Here is a 15347-nt window from a genome sequence, read left to right as displayed (position 1 = left end):
TCTGAAATTGTGCGCTTTAATGCACGAAGGTTAATAGAAAAAGTGAAGTTAATGCAAAAAAACTAAAGAGAATGAAAAATAAAGAATCAATCTTCGACATTTTTATGAGCATATACTTCAATGATTTGTACGAGCAAATATGTATTTTTGTATGATTCTCTCACTGTCCGAGAATTAGTGCTCCGACACTAATTCATAAATATACTTGCGATGGAAGTTTTTTTCTTTCTTTCATCTCATCATGTTTACACTTCGCATTTTCACTTACTGAACACATTCCACATGCAAAACAATGCCAAAGAATTATTGATTCTCCGCAAATCACATAACTACTCATTGTTTTTATTGTTTCATTTTTCAAATTGACCGGCGTACCGGTGTGTTTTAAACATTTTTTTAAAGATTTATTAAAAATGATAAAACTAATTGAAGTTCACCAATCGATTGGGTTTTGTGTCTGTGTGTGTGATGTTTCCGGCCGACAGTGCAGGTAGTGCAATTTCCAAATCCACATGTTTCTCTTCGTTTAGCTGAGTGTGAACGTTTCGGCACCTTTGTTTACTGATAAAATCCCACCAGCTCCAGCTTCAGCAGCATCACGGTGGCATTCAATTTTAACACTTAATAATCTGTTCAAGTCCAACCACATGCTGCGCTGTATTCCAATATTATTTTTGTCATTTTTCAACCTTTGAATCTCCTGAGCAATAAACGAAAAAAAAACCACATATATACATGAAATCCAATAAATTTAAATTATGTGCTGCTCATAACACAAAATCGTATTTGAAACTGGATTTATTTTCATTAACAAAAAACGAAAGACCAAATTAACGAGAGAAAAAAAAGTGAGGTTTTTTCCTGCAATTCAGCAGAATTTGTATAATTTTTGTTTTGGTATTTGCTTTAGTTTCACATAATAAAGTGTGTCCTGTGCAAGAATATGTGCCAGTGAGTCTGTTAAAATGTGTAAGTGGAAGCCCTGCTCAGTAACTGCGGAAAACAAAAAACCCAAACAAAAGAGAGAGAGAGATCTCCCGTTTTTCATTACCTCTTTCACTGCAGCCAATGTATTCTCTTGTTCTTTGATCTGATCGGTAAGTGTTGCCTTCAGCGATAATTTATTCGAAGTGTTCCCTTCAAGCTCTTCTTGCGCTTTTTGCAGTAATGCTTTGTGCCGATTTTGTATCGTCTGCTCGCGCGAGTTCGCATTTTTGTGGTGAAAAAAGTGATTCGAAACCAAAAGAGGGAGAGAGAGAGAGAGAGAGAGAGAGAGAGAGAGAGAGAGAGAGAGATAAAAAACATACCAAAGCAATCATAAAATGCTTGCATTGCAAAAAAGGAGCATGGGCATTTATTTACTTATGCACAACAATCGAGAGCTTGTGTTCGCGATGGCTTATTTTTACTTTATTAAAAAAAATAACACCAACTACTATTCCAAGGCCCAACCGTCTGTTCATTTAAATTTTCTTTCGCCATATTAAATTCTTGGCCGTTTGTGTACAGTGTACATTACCTGCAAATGCTTCCATGTGCGTTCCAAATCTTTTATTGAATTTTCCGTTTCAGTTATTTCACTTTGAATCAATGCATATTCGGTATTCAATTGCGTTTGCAGTGCATTGTACGTCTGAAATGTATTCAAAAGAAAAATTCTTTTCATAAAATGAATTTCGATGCTTCTCGGCAAAAAAAATGATTGAACTAAGTTGAAACATTAACAAGGCAAAAAAAATGTGCCGAATTGTTTCAAAAGGAAACCGTAGAGATCAAATATTGGTTAGCGAGTGCTGCGAACATACCTTTTTCTTCTCATCGCAATCATCTTTCAGCAGCATAATCCTCTCCTTAAGCGGCTGCAATTCGTGCAACAATGTGCTGACTTCGTCCCGAGTCGAAGACACAACTTTCGATAAATGCGTTACCAGCCGTGAAATATCCATCGGAGTGGCATTGGCTATATCACTTAATGGTTTTATATCATCAGGCAAACCGCTGTTATCAGCATCATCGGATCCATTCGTCTGATTTGTTGTCGGTATATAAAGCGATGGATGCTGGTCTTTCAATTTCTCCAATGTGCGTTCCAAATCTTTGTATTCAATCTGAGTACGATACGTATAATGAGGGGGAAAAAGCATATTTAAAATAAGTAATTGAAGATAGTTTGGGTGTTGCACATTTTTCTGATTGATTTTATCCACATCGTTTATTTCTGTTCATATTTTCTCGTTCGATCTAATGAAGTCAGAAAAATGAAATGAATGAAATCTATACTCACTTCAAGGGCTGATAATTCGGCACGTTGTTTCTTATAAACTGAACTTTTGGCCTTTAACATATTTACGTACTGCTTTAAATCGTCACCGCGTAAATATGTTTCACCGACGCGTTCTTTCAATTCGGCCTGTTTTCGTGCAATGGTTGCATCAATTTCGCGAATCGATTTTGTTAGATCGTCTAATTGCTCGGCGGACGTTTCTTTTATTCGAATCACAGTGGCCGCTTGTTGGCGAAATGGCAATAAATTATCGGATTCACGTTCGACCAGACGACTTTCCGATATTGCCTTTGTCTCTCGGCTCAATTTATCAATCTGATTTTCAAGTGAAAGTTCGTGGTAAATAATCAACAGATTCACACACAGTTCATAATTAAATAGCATTACAATCGGTCTACCTGATTTTGCAGATTATTCAAGTACTGATTATTAATGTTACGTTCGTTGATTACATCTTCGTATGCTTGCAGCTCCAATTTTTTTGCTGTTATTTCCTTTGGCAACTTCTCTTCAACCATAAATTGGAGTACCTGTACATAAATATCGTTGTGGTGGTGGTGATGGTGATTGAAATAATATTTGAATCAATTTTAAACTAAGAGTAGTTGAACTGACCTGCGTCTTTTCCTCCAGTGAATTCATTATTTGCTGTGGCGATAGTTCCATTGAATTGGTGCGGGCAATTTTCATTTCATTTTGCAACCTCATGTGAATCTATGCAATTGTTTTATGTTAGATATACATATTTTTGCACGTTCACACATGCACCAAAAAAAAATTCCTTTTCGTTTATTTCACGCTTACCGTTGATGCTCTTTGTATGTCTTGTGTTTGGTGTTCAAGCTGCGTTTTGAGCTCCTTTTGTCGTTCCCTTTCGATTCGCAACGCATGAGCCGATTCCAAGACTAACTCCTGATTCGACAGCTTGTCTAAGCGTGACTGTGTGCGGTCGATCCTTTTTTTCACTGAAAATATATTTAAAAAAGGGAATATCGTTCAGGTATTTTTCGGTTTCTTGTTCTATTGTACGCAAAAAACCGCAAGTCAACAAATTAGATAGAGGTCAAGTTCAAGACAATCGATTAATTTTCAATTTTAAAATGAAATGAAACTAACCATTCTCTTTTTCCATTTCGATGATATCGATATCACTGCGTAATTCGCGCACCTGTGAATTTTCCTTCATCGATTTCTGATATTGTTTGTGTGCTTCTTTGAATTCACTCATTAAGATATTGTATTCATCTTGCAGCATGCCAATATCTGGATTGGCCAGAGCTTCAGGTGGCAATGCAATTGGTATTAAGTATCTAAGAAGCGATAAAAAAAATTACAATTTTCAACCGTTCAGTGTGCGTGAGACACGTTTAACTATCTAATAAACATAAAAATGAATCTATGAAGGAAAAAATTGCACGTCTTTGCGAATGCAACGTTTCAAATGGAAAAATAAAACGCAAACTTAAATGGAAAGCAAAGTAAATATACGACAAAAAAATCGTAACCCATAATTGAAATGTGAGTTTCAAACGATTTAATAGAAATGAGCATGAAGAGGAAATTATAAAAAAGTTTGAACATTTGAAAGAAAGATCATAAATTTTAATAAACTGAGGCAATGAACAACAGTAATTTGCAGCATCAAGAGCAATTTTACTTGGATAAATAAACAGCATTCCGATTCTTCTCACTGTCCTTAAAAATATATTGAAAAATATTGTAAATTTCGTTTTTATCGCCAATCAATAATTTTCTCGATAAAGCTGCATAATTCTGCTCCACTCGATGGTATTGAATCCGATTGAGCGCTTCCAATATGCGGGTCTTAGTGAAGTCGGGATCTGACTCTTTTACATCAAACTGTTCGGCAAAATAACAGAAATACAGAGAGAAAACAAAAAGATTGACTTAAATTATATACAAACGAATAAAATATGTATCGCAAGAATTGAGACTGATTGAGCCGACGATGTGTGCGTGTGAAAGAGAGTGCGGGAGCACAAATCGCGCTAAGCAGTTTGGCAATCGGCATTCGGACCCGACTGAAAACGACGAAACAAATTGCCGCGTTATCACAGCAGTACTCGAACTAGTTAAATGCAAGTGCCGGCAACCACCATCTCGACCATTGTTCAATGTAAGCGGCAGCGGTGTTATTTTGTGAAAATGATAAATGGCATAAAATTAACGTTGCAATAATCAGTACATTGTTTGGCCAATCATTTTCTCGGCGTTGTTTTTTAACTTTGTTTCATTCGCCTCTTTTAATCACCATCCAATGATGCCGGATCGCATAAGAAAAAGTGCGTATAAGATTGCGCATTGATTTACTTTCCGGACTGTTTTATTTGTGGCGATTACTTTTGTCTTTCACTAGCGTTTGCGCGTCGGCATACATTTTTACACCGTCGGTACCTATGTATTTCCTCCGCATATATAAGTGCAATTACATTCATTTCGAACGAATCGAATATTATTGCGTGCAATTAGTGAAATAAAAGAAAAAGGTACGCATTGCGTTTCGGGGATCATTTAAGTTGCGTGGAAAAATCTTCACAGATTTGCACTCACTGTTCCACAATTATATTTGCGCATAATTTCTCCCTTTAATCATCACTTCATTTCGATACCTTTCTTCGTTAATTATTAATTTGAATCGCATCAAGATCATTTTCACATTAGCCATTGACATTCGCACAATTTAGCACTTCATTTTTTTTAACTAGATTGTACACCATTTACATCCGTGCATCCCATAAATGGTTGTCGATCAACCGTAAATTATGTTCCGTCGAAATTTAATTGATAATTTACCTTCGATAATGCACCAAAATCGTGCAACACGTCCACCAAAATTTGCACCAAATTTGCAATTGGCAGCGCATCGAATGATATCATGTTGTAGTCCGTGTTAATTAGTTTGTTTACTTCAGAAACGATGAATTTTAAATCGGTCATTGTGTGTTTCGGTGTTTTTTGATTTTTTTTTACGAATTGCTTCTTGGATGTTGTCAACAGTAAATTGCAATGTAAAATGAGTTTTACGAATTCGTTTTTATGGTTCTGCTTTTTTTCACAAATTTTCACCTTTTATCGTCACAATTACTTCTGGGCAACTTATTTTTAAATCGTTCCCAGTTTTTTTTTGCACAAATAACAATATTAAAGGAAAACGAACAAACGCAATGAATGACGACAATAACAGAAAAAGAAATTATTTTCTCTCAGCACTTGTGATTCGATTGATGTGTTAATGGCACACAGTGTACAATGACAGAAAATTGTGTGAATATCGTTTCGATTTGACGAAGGGGCTGCATTGAGTGATTATCGTTGTTTTGGCCCTGCGGGTTGCTTGGATACGCATATGTTTATAAACATTGAAATTGACGGTTTCCATGACCGGCTTATTAACACCTTAGAACTGAACATTTTAGTACATATGCGCACCACATCAACTTTTCAATTTACTCCTTTTTTCGAAATATTCGGAAAAAAAGTGTCGTTTGCCTTTGTCATTCAAAAAATGTAAATATCTTTTTATTTTTTTGAATAAATTAAGGTGTTTAGTAAAATGGCTTCCAGCAGTGTCCAAATTAACTTTATCCGAAAAAGATAAAAAAAATTAATAAAAATCAATTTGTGTTACTCACATAAAAGTGCTCCAACAGCGAAAAACCACGATGATTTGTTGCGTGTGGACAATTAATTTGGGGTGTTTGATTTTTTTTATTTTTCCATCGGTCGATGCAACGAAGAAAATGAATAATTCAAATATGAATGATCGTCGCTGCTTACTGGCCGTACATTTTTCTTATTCATAGTGATTGCATGAAAATGAATGGTTAAATAATTATAAATGATCGTTTGAAATGGTTTTTTATAAGGAAATACGCGGAAAATGACTGAGCACATTTCCAATTTTTATTGATCATTCATGGTGTTCCCGTTACCATACACAGTTTCTCGCACGTCACTTCCATTTAATTCATTCACGAGCATGGATAAATAGAACCGTGTATTTACACATTACACACTGTGTGTGTTCCATGCCACGAAAAACCATTCACGAACAGAGGCGACGACAAGAGAGAGCGTAAATCGTATCAAAATATTTTTCTTCGGTTCGTTCCACGGCGGCCACCGTACACAAATTATTTGACATTATGTCAATTCTTTTAATTTATTGTGCTGTTTATAGCTATTTATCGCTTGATTAGTGCTTTCAATTTGTTTGATCGTCAATATATTTGAATCGCCGTGAAAATAATACTCATTCAAATGAAAAAAAAAATTGGTCTATCCCGAGTGATCGGCGTGTATTTTTCTTTTCTTTTTATGGAATTCGTTGTAGAAGCATGCTTTTTTTTCTTTCTATGTTGACTTGGAAAACCACAGCAAACACTTATTTGTGATGAAATTCCATTCAGTTGGAGAGTCTGTGTGTTGCTTGTTAGTGGATGCCATAAAAATTCATTCAAAAGCTGTAAACGGGCATAGTATCGTGCAATAAAAACTTAATTTAAAGAAATCAAAGGAAAATCATTCACAAAATCATTGGATCGCTCTGTGTCTGCTTGCTCTTTTTATTGTCATCGAAGTAGTGGCGGGTCTTTTGCGCCACACGTATCGATGTCCACGATACAATTAATGAATTGACAAAAGAGAATCTTTGCGTTAAATCATCTTTTGATCTATTTCCAATCAAATTGTGTGTTGAAAAACGAAGCCAATGCTCATCGGCGTGCAGTAAATGACAAAACAGCAATAATTTCGTTTCTTTACTAAATACAATCGAAGAAATTGACACGAGAGAGTGAAAAAGCAATAAGAATCGCAATTAGTTCTGCCCGAGGAATAATCTTTCACTTGAATTTCGTGCATCTTTTTTAGAGACATAATAAATAAATTTGACAATTATACTGTTAAAATGAATTGCCACTTCAAAAAGAAAAAAAAAATGTAAGCGCTCAAAACCACAATTTTCATTTTGGTCTTTTGAAATTTTGAGCCGGCTACTGCTGCTATTCTTTTGCATTTTGTATTTGAAAGAACAACAACAACAAAAAAAGTGCCTCAAGCAAATTTGTTTGGTCGGTATTTTTTTAATATTACAAACGCCTCGGTTGAATGTTTTGTTCATTCTTTGGTTAAGTTTGGTAATTTAATCATATTTGATTGATTTGATTTGCACGTTTTTCGATTACAAAACAACGGTGATTCATTTCGTTTAAATGTTGGCCGAAAATGCCGCATCTTTAACTCTTTTTTTTATTCATCTTGAAAATTGAACTATAAAATATACGGTTGTGAATCAAAGACATTTTATGTGATAAATTTCTATCCATTACAAAATTCTGATTGCAATATCCTTCGAATGGATAGAATAAAAGACGGGTGTGTGAGTGTGAGAGAGAGAGAGTGGAACTTCCTTTCTTATCAATAAATACCGTTTCGGGATATTAACTCAGTACATTATGACGTTTATTACAACGTATTTATTTTCGGCAACAAAAAGTTACATTTTTGCCTCATATAGAAACGACGTTCAAACAATTGCCCCGAAAACACAAATACAAAGGTAAATTTCAAATTGTGAGTTCAACCAAACAGACATTGAGAGTGCCTGTTTACACTTAATGTGTGGCTATAATTTATTGTGATGCGAATCAAAGTAATGCAATTTTTATATTTGGCTGTTCGTTTTCAGTTTCGCACCATAAAGCCCATACGTGAACCATTTCCCACAATGATGTAACCCAATCATTGTTAACTTTGATTCACATATGTGTGCGTGTGTGTGAGTGGCAATAGCAAGAAATATAGGGTAAGTAATTGTACGAGCCCAATTCTTCTTCTAACTAGAGTAATTTGTTTGCAATGCAGAGTATTGGGGTCGGCACTGGGGGAAATATTTTATTTTATCGCACATTGCAATTTGTTCTGGTTGCTTTATTTTCGCACGATAATGTTGTTTTTGATTGAAAATGGTGCGGAGTGAATGTGCATGATAATTTGGTTTTATTTGAATTTAGTATCAGCGACATACATGTTGAATTCAACAGTTGTTCTGTGAATGTAAAACGTCTATGTTATTTTCAGAAGCACACAAAAAAATCCGGGTTATCCTTAGACATAAAAATTTATTCATAATCTTTGTGAACAACAAAAAAATGATGACAAAAAATTTGGAAATTTATCTCAAAGGATTAAATGCATGTTTGTGTATGCGGTAAGTGTCTGCCTGTGATGTTGGTCCTGCATAATTAAATTTTGGCCGATGGCTGAATATGATTAAAATGAATATCCCCATTCCTGTATCCATCCGAGATTGTCTTTCGAATTGGTTGTTGGTTTATATTCACAGCCGACCCAATCATTATATCCAACATTTTCTAACACCTTAAACACATATTTGAAGTTCACTTCGCCTGCAGTATTCGGTTCACTACGATGAGGTGGCTGTGCAACCTAAATGTGTCGAAAATACGCACACAAAACAAAAAAGAAATAGAAGGGAAAGAAAAAAGAGCACAAAAATTGGATGAAAAGAAAATTTGCTTGGTCTTGGTATATTGCATTTTTTATATTATTGGCACTATGCGATTGCATCTCATTCTTTGGGCTTAATCGATTTGAAAGTGTTTGAAGTGTGAGCGAATAAATTTCTCAACTCTAATATAAAAGGTGTTTGGCATTGATTGCACACACCAAGCAAAACGAAAAAGAAAAACACAAACACGCACATCAGCTTAAATTGAAATTTCTAAGAATTAGATCAAATAAAATTCACCGCCTGCCAAGTGCCAAATACAGGTAGATAAAGAGAATAAAAAAAATAAACATCGCACAGATTCACTTTTATATCACACAAAGAATAAACACAACCGAAAAAGCAACAAACAAAAGCGCCATAAAAACTGACAACACCACCACCAAATCTGGCACTTTCGATAATAATAATAAGATCGAGATGAGAACTAAGCGAGAACTTAAAAGGAGCAGAGGAGGGAACAAAAATTAAATATTGTTCGGAAACTAATCGGTTTTTTCTCTCTTCATTCGAGATGTTTTGCCCGTATATTTGTGTAACATTCAAACCACTTACTTGAGCATGTCCAATGTGTGATTTCAAATCATTCAATGTGTTCGTTATGTTGCCTTTTATGAGCTGTAGGTGAAACAGATCCATCAATAACTTGATATTGCTATTATTCAATTTTTTCAAAATATTAAGTGCTGTAAATTGAATTAGAATCGGTTAGATCATAAGAAGCTATTCGAATTCTCAACATCCATTCCTTTTGTCAATGTTCGACCTTTCTCGTTTGGTGTCTATTGTGAATTTGATGTTTCATATTTTCGGCAGTGTTTTTTCTCTCACCCACCAATTGTCTTTTTTTCTTCTATTTTTCGTTTTTTTCTTCTTTCGACAGATATATTTGAGAAAAATGGCTTAAGCGCAACATTAAACACCAAACAAAAAGACGAACAAACATAATTAATGGATGTTAAGTTCATATAATCTTTAATCATACACAATTTTGGATCACACCTTTCTCATAGCTGCTCAAATAATATCCGGGAAGGCTATAATTATTGATCGGCTCAATCACACCAATAATACCAGTCGATTCCAATTGTTCACCTGCAAATTGCAAATTTCTACACAAAAAAAGAAAACATACATTTTCACACAAGTAATATAGGGTTGCTTCATACAAGATAAGGCATTTATTACCTTAAGTAAGTCTCGTCATTTTCAGGTGCACCCAATGTTGGTGGCTTTCCGGCCAAAATATGGATTCTGTGTAATGAAAATAAAAAAAAAATTTAAGAAAAAAACATCGTCGAAAAATTAAAAAAAAAAAAAAACACAAACTTTTTGCAATTAAAAGCCTTTGCATACTCCATTGTGCGTAGAAAATTGGCACGGAATTCATTTTCAAAATTTGGCAAAGAAGCGCAACCATTCGCCGCCTCTGGCTTTGTACCTAAAAATGATAAATTTGAAAGGTCTAGAATGTTTGGAATTCATAGAAAGGAAATTGGAAATTCTTCTGAATTCATATAACTAATCGAAAAACATGCTTCACATTTGTAGAAAAAAATCTACTGTATTACGCTGTCTATAATCAAGCAAACAATTATCTGCGGTTTTCTTTCATTAAGTAAAAAAAAAACCAAACTATTCGTGTCGAAGGATGAAACTAAAGCAAAATAACACCAATATGCCACAATTACTGCATCATTGATCTTGGAATTTAGAGGAAAAAAAGAAACGATGTTACAAATAAATCACTATCAAATCGAAAAGAATGAATGAAAAAAAAGAATCAAATTCATTCAGTGTTTGACGTCAATCAAATACGTGCGAGTATTTCGATTTTCCGCTTTAATTTAAACTAAATACAATAAGCTAGAATCTTTGGAAAAAAGAACAAAATTAAATATATTTAAATAGTTTGATGAAAATAAAATCGAATCAATTCATAAACCTATCAGAACACACAAGTTGTCTGTGGAAAATTCCCGAACACACAATTCGCTTTAATTCCATCACATAAAATAATAATTTTATTGCTTTACCCGTACTCATGTTAAGCAGTGCGACTTCAAGTCCGTTGTTTTTGAGTGCAGCAACCACTTCTCCGCTGCTCAACTCTTCTGGACAAGCCAATTCGATTCCACGAAAACCAGCTGCTTTTGCCAAACGAAATTTTTCAAAGATATTAGGACCATTTTCACAAAAGAGAAAATTTAAATTAGCACAAAAACGCAGAGACATTCTGAAACTGATGAAAAAAAAACAAACGAAATATTGTCGGAACTTTAAAAAAATATTGACGTTCTATTTGTGCCGCTTTTGTATTACTGAACACGGTTACTGTCATGTGTCATCTCTACTGTCATATGCGGTTCAATAAAAACACCGTTGTGCTTATATGTATAGCTAATATACATATTGGTCCGTATCGATATGTGAGTGTATAAGAGATACTAATCTAATCGACTGATGGGAATTGCGGTCATACGATAAAACAACATTTACTTGCATTATAAAATTTTTGATTTGATAAACTTTTCACAAATGATTAAACATTTGATTATATTACACTAAAGTGTATATATAGATTGTTTGCGGAAAAAGAATCAAGATGTGGTATGATGTGGTTGTTTGCTTAGAGATTGATAACGTTCATTTAATATGTTTACTCAAACATTATCAATTTTCCACAAGCCACAATGATAAATGGAAGGTCATGATACTTGATTTTTGTTTGACTAGCTGAACTATCCATCGTTTCAACAGTAGGATTTGTGTTACTTTTTTTGAAAGTAAACAGCTGTTCGATTTGCGCTGTAGCCATTGTAATGTCTTTACCTTAAAACCAAAAACAAAAACACTCAATAATTGTTTTATCAATTTTATTCTCTCATAAAAATGCATGGATTTATTTTATTGATTTCATATCGTTGGAACATTGAATTCCACATTGTAAAATAAAATAATTTCAAAAATGTATTGCTTTGTTCTATTATTTAAATGAGAAAGAGAGAAGATAGAATAAAAAAACGAGTTCATTAAACAAAGTGGTGGGTAGCAAAAAATCAAATTTAAATCCAATTATCAAAGAATTTGTGAATTTATCAAATATAAATCATGTTTATCTTCTCATTGAATTTAGAATAATCGGTAATTGGCTGGATGGGCTGAAACTGTGATTTTTTGCAAAATATCAGCGACATGTCCCCAATTTTTGGCCTGTGCAACCAATTGCATTTCTTCGAGGAAGTCGCGTTGCTGCTTTTCTTCATTCATCTTCGTCAACACCTTCCACATTCGACCGTGGTGTTGCTTCGTATATGCGTGCCACAACGACAAGATTAAGATCTGCACAATGATATTGAAATCGTGTTAATGTTTCGATTTAAGAAAAAAAATGATGAAACATTTACCTTTTGATCAAAATAGTCGGTGAATTTACCAACTTCGGTGAATATGGCGTCAATGTCATCGGCAACCGGTGTTATTTTCACTTCTGAATCAATTTCGCTTTGTTTTGCTTCGATCATATTTATTTTGCCCAGTGCGACTGCTTTTCGTACGTACGCATCCAAGAGGTTGTTCTTTTGCTTCTCCATCTCACTGAAGGATATTCATACACACAGAAAAAAATGGTGAAATTTAATTATTGATTGGTTAATTTGATACAAAATTACTCCAAACATTCAATCTCACACAGCTTCGATTAAATTCAGAATCTGATCACGAGATTTAACCGAAGATGGTCATGATTAAAATGCGTGGACAGTAATTAAATATTAAATTAGCCAACCCAAAATTAGATTCTGTACAATTAAGGATTAATTCTATCGTTTTCAACCATTTTTTTCTATGTGTATGCAAATGTTCATTGAATACTTATAAAATAAATGAAAAACTTAAACTGTATCTCACGATTTAATTTTGGCAGCATCTGCACGACTGTCATTCTTAAGACCGAAGTATGACAAAAGTCTATCAACATTTGTTCCCTTAATCACAGTATCGGCCAGTGTTACGATTCGCTTGAGTGTTGCCAACGGTGTATCCAAATCCTGTGTATTGCACAGCGATGATTTGAATGTCAACGGCAGTGAGTTCTTTGATTCGGCTACCTCCAATTTTTGAATCAACGAAATGTGTGCGGTCAAATATGTTGGGAATTCTTTGATGAGATTGGCATAAATCTTTTCAGCATCGGCCAATTCTGTTCGAAAACAATAATATTCAATTAATTTTCATTGTTATTGAAACATTGTAACACACACACACGCACCGAGCTTAGCGATCTGACCATTTTGATAGTCACGCAAGCCTTCCAGGTATTCATCATATTTACTCTTGCCCTCTTTATTGTTTAATTTTGTTGATCCATTCTTTTTCGCAACAGCCGGCCCATCGGGTAGAATATAATCGAAAGTGATTTGATCCAATTTTCGTGCCGTTTCATCCTTTGACGTGGACAAAACACCCTGTAACCAAGCACATTGATTGACGAGACCGGCTTTTGTTAATCTGAAATATATGAATCCGAATATGCCATGAAAATGTTTAAATATATTATGCGATTTGCGGTGTTTACTTTTCATTGCTCAATGGTGCAATATAGAATGGTACTGGCCGTGATGCTGGCACGATCAGTGATGTTACTTTCTTTTCACCCAGTACGGCAGCTTTGTAAGTGCTATGAATATCCAAATTTAATGGCGCACTCAATTTAAATGACGCAGTTAGTGTGGCATCGTTCAATTTTTCCAGTAGCTCCTTTTTCTCATGACGAACTTGAACTTTGATGGTATATTCACCTTTGGGCATTTTATAAAAATTGCTACCGGAATACGCATCACCGCACACGATCTGACGGCGATTCGAGTCAAAGCACATGTATAGTTGACTCTCAAATTCGGACTCGTATAGCACATTATTTAGCAATGGCAACGAAAATGCCACCTCTTGTTGTTTGCTCAAATTTAAAACGAATGTTAGTAAATTTTGATAGATTTGACGACCAAATGGCAGTATATCACGCGATGTCAATGGCGAAATCTTTGTTTCAGTTGGTTTCAATACCATTGAAGCGGTTTTCAATTGAATTGACGGTACCAATTCTTCGCGACACAACGATGTCAAATCGACACGATGAACACCGCTGGCATTATGTACCATTGTATCTAAGGCGAACAATTTAAAAACAAACATTTTAATATGAAGACTAAAATTCATTTTACTAGCTGCGGCAACTCACTTGGCAAACTAGCACGAACACCATGGAACGAAATGCTTGCTGAAATTGTTGTTGTACCGAAATTCGACCAATATTTTGCGATGCACACTTCAAGGATATTGTTTTGCTCTACTTTGAATGTGTGCAAAGTGTCATTTTCCGATGAAACTGGCAATATTTTTTGTGTATCGAATGTTTTGCAATATTTTTGTGGTATAATTTGCATTGTATGCACTAAAAACTTAGCTTGCGTTGATTTTACCTTGTCATTCGACCGAAGTCGCACCACTGAAATAAAGAGCGGTATTCATTGACTTTCAAAATGTAAATGAGTAGAAAATGTAATGCTAACCAGCCCAAGATGCATTGTTTGGCACTAAAATAAAATGACGCATAATCGTGTTCGGTTTGCATAAGACTTCCTCAAAGTCATGCTGCCAATTCGATTCGGGCGGCAGTACTATTGGTTGTACTACAGTTACAGGGATCTCAAATAATGTTCCCTTTTCAACGTCATCACATTCATAAGCTCGAATTCTGTAATTAATCAATAAATCAAATCCACTTTCAAAATAAAAATCGACAACAAAAAAATCAAATACATACTTTCCGGTGTGAACACCGGGTGGTAGTGTGGTTGGATCGATTTTTACAACGATTGAACGTGCCGAATAGCATAGATCCAAAAATGAACCACATTGAATCCATGGTTTTGACGGAATGAGTGTCAGTCGTTTGTTGAATTCAATTTTTGACTTTGAAGCGTATTTCTTCTCCATCATGAAAACCGGTTGAATGGTAACATTGAACTCTTCTGGTTTGTTCAATAGACCGCGTCGCAAATGAATGCCTTTTGCATTTTGTGATCCAACAGAGACTGAAAATCTTAAATTTCAAAGAAAATCGGTCAAAATTTGCACATTTTGAGATATTTAATGGTTGAATTACCGGACATCACGTTCAGAGCGATCATGGTACTTCACTAAATTATCATAGGCAGCGTTAACGTCCAGTAATCCATTACCTTGTGCAAATTTATCGACGTGCTGTAGTTGAGTGGCAGTGTTCCATAATGCCCGTTTAATACTATATGGCGAATAGTCAATTTTATTCTTCAATAGCCCTGAGATTAGTAAAGCAATTGAACCACAAACATGTGGGGCTGACATACTGGTCCCTATCATTATCAAACAGAAAATATTAAAGAAGCCATAAGAAAACCATAGATTTATTGCCTAAAACGATAAAAAAATAAAGAGTCTTACGGGAGTAAGACGAACTTTTCCGCACGG

The 15347-nt window shown here is 34.8% G+C and overlaps 3 protein-coding genes across 5 annotated transcripts; all 3 read right to left on the bottom strand.

Moving 5' to 3' along the window:
• Nucleotides 1–326: 326 nt before the first annotated feature.
• On the bottom strand, nt 327–5533 carry LOC116337095 (intraflagellar transport protein 81 homolog). Of its 2 annotated transcripts, XM_031761411.1 has the most exons (11): nt 5099–5533; nt 3942–4144; nt 3401–3594; nt 3089–3249; nt 2900–2998; nt 2683–2814; nt 2285–2599; nt 1806–2108; nt 1520–1633; nt 1052–1192; nt 327–700 (listed from the first exon to the last, which is right to left on the bottom strand). In XM_031761411.1, exons 1-11 carry the CDS (start codon nt 5240–5242, stop codon nt 527–529), a joined length of 1980 nt encoding a protein of 659 aa, XP_031617271.1. In that variant the 5' UTR covers nt 5243–5533; the 3' UTR covers nt 327–526. The 2 variants fall into 2 exon arrangements, with proteins under 2 accessions (XP_031617271.1, XP_031617272.1); XM_031761412.1 differs by lacking the exon at nt 1052–1192.
• Nucleotides 5534–8401: 2868 nt separating this feature from the next.
• LOC116336967 (putative hydroxypyruvate isomerase) lies at nt 8402–11194 on the bottom strand. 2 transcript variants are annotated; one of them, XM_031761210.1, is made up of 6 exons: nt 10880–11194; nt 10167–10278; nt 10026–10091; nt 9840–9949; nt 9393–9523; nt 8402–8755 (listed from the first exon to the last, which is right to left on the bottom strand). In XM_031761210.1, the coding sequence occupies exons 1-6, from the start codon at nt 11070–11072 to the stop codon at nt 8579–8581; spliced, it is 789 nt and encodes a 262-aa protein (XP_031617070.1). In that variant the 5' UTR covers nt 11073–11194; the 3' UTR covers nt 8402–8578. The 2 variants fall into 2 exon arrangements, with proteins under 2 accessions (XP_031617070.1, XP_031617069.1); XM_031761209.1 differs by having other exon boundaries at nt 10874–11193.
• Nucleotides 11195–11698: 504 nt separating this feature from the next.
• Nucleotides 11699–15270, bottom strand: LOC116336966 (tripeptidyl-peptidase 2-like). The gene is made up of 10 exons (XM_031761208.1): nt 15004–15270; nt 14662–14940; nt 14408–14592; nt 14077–14343; nt 13414–14002; nt 13108–13346; nt 12747–13038; nt 12625–12681; nt 12245–12434; nt 11699–12179 (listed from the first exon to the last, which is right to left on the bottom strand). Exons 1-10 carry the CDS (start codon nt 15237–15239, stop codon nt 11970–11972), a joined length of 2544 nt encoding a protein of 847 aa, XP_031617068.1. The 5' UTR covers nt 15240–15270; the 3' UTR covers nt 11699–11969.
• Nucleotides 15271–15347: the final 77 nt, after the last annotated feature.

Source organism: Contarinia nasturtii, unplaced genomic scaffold, assembly GCF_009176525.2.
Source record: "Contarinia nasturtii isolate CC-2019 unplaced genomic scaffold, AAFC_CNas_1.1 Cnas_scaffold_220, whole genome shotgun sequence".
NCBI lineage: Eukaryota > Metazoa > Arthropoda > Insecta > Diptera > Cecidomyiidae > Contarinia > Contarinia nasturtii.
Note: the sequence above shows the minus strand (reverse complement) of the source record. Positions and strands in the feature narration are given on the sequence as shown.

Bases quoted from the DNA above. Each gene is read 5' to 3' on its own strand.
- LOC116337095 (XM_031761411.1), bottom strand. From the start codon at position 5,242: ATGACCGATTTAAAATTCATCGTTTCTGAAGTAAACAAACTAATTAAC. The intron at 2,600-2,682 runs GTAGACCGATTG...CTTGAAAATCAG, and splicing joins TGAATAATCTGCAAAATCAG to ATTGATAAATTGAGCCGAGA. The intron at 2,109-2,284 runs GTGAGTATAGAT...TATCGTACTCAG, and splicing joins CCGAATTATCAGCCCTTGAA to ATTGAATACAAAGATTTGGA.
- LOC116336967 (XM_031761209.1), bottom strand. From the start codon at position 11,072: ATGTCTCTGCGTTTTTGTGCTAATTTAAATTTTCTCTTTTGTGAAAAT. The intron at 10,279-10,873 runs GTAAAGCAATAA...TATCATTTTTAG, and splicing joins ACTGCTTAACATGAGTACGG to GTACAAAGCCAGAGGCGGCG. The intron at 10,092-10,166 runs GTTTGTGTTTTT...TTCATTACACAG, and splicing joins AAGGCTTTTAATTGCAAAAA to AATCCATATTTTGGCCGGAA.
- LOC116336966 (XM_031761208.1), bottom strand. From the start codon at position 15,239: ATGATAGGGACCAGTATGTCAGCCCCACATGTTTGTGGTTCAATTGCT. The intron at 14,941-15,003 runs GTAATTCAACCA...TTGAAATTTAAG, and splicing joins CGCTCTGAACGTGATGTCCG to ATTTTCAGTCTCTGTTGGAT. The intron at 12,435-12,624 runs GTTGGCTAATTT...AATATCCTTCAG, and splicing joins TGTACAGAATCTAATTTTGG to TGAGATGGAGAAGCAAAAGA.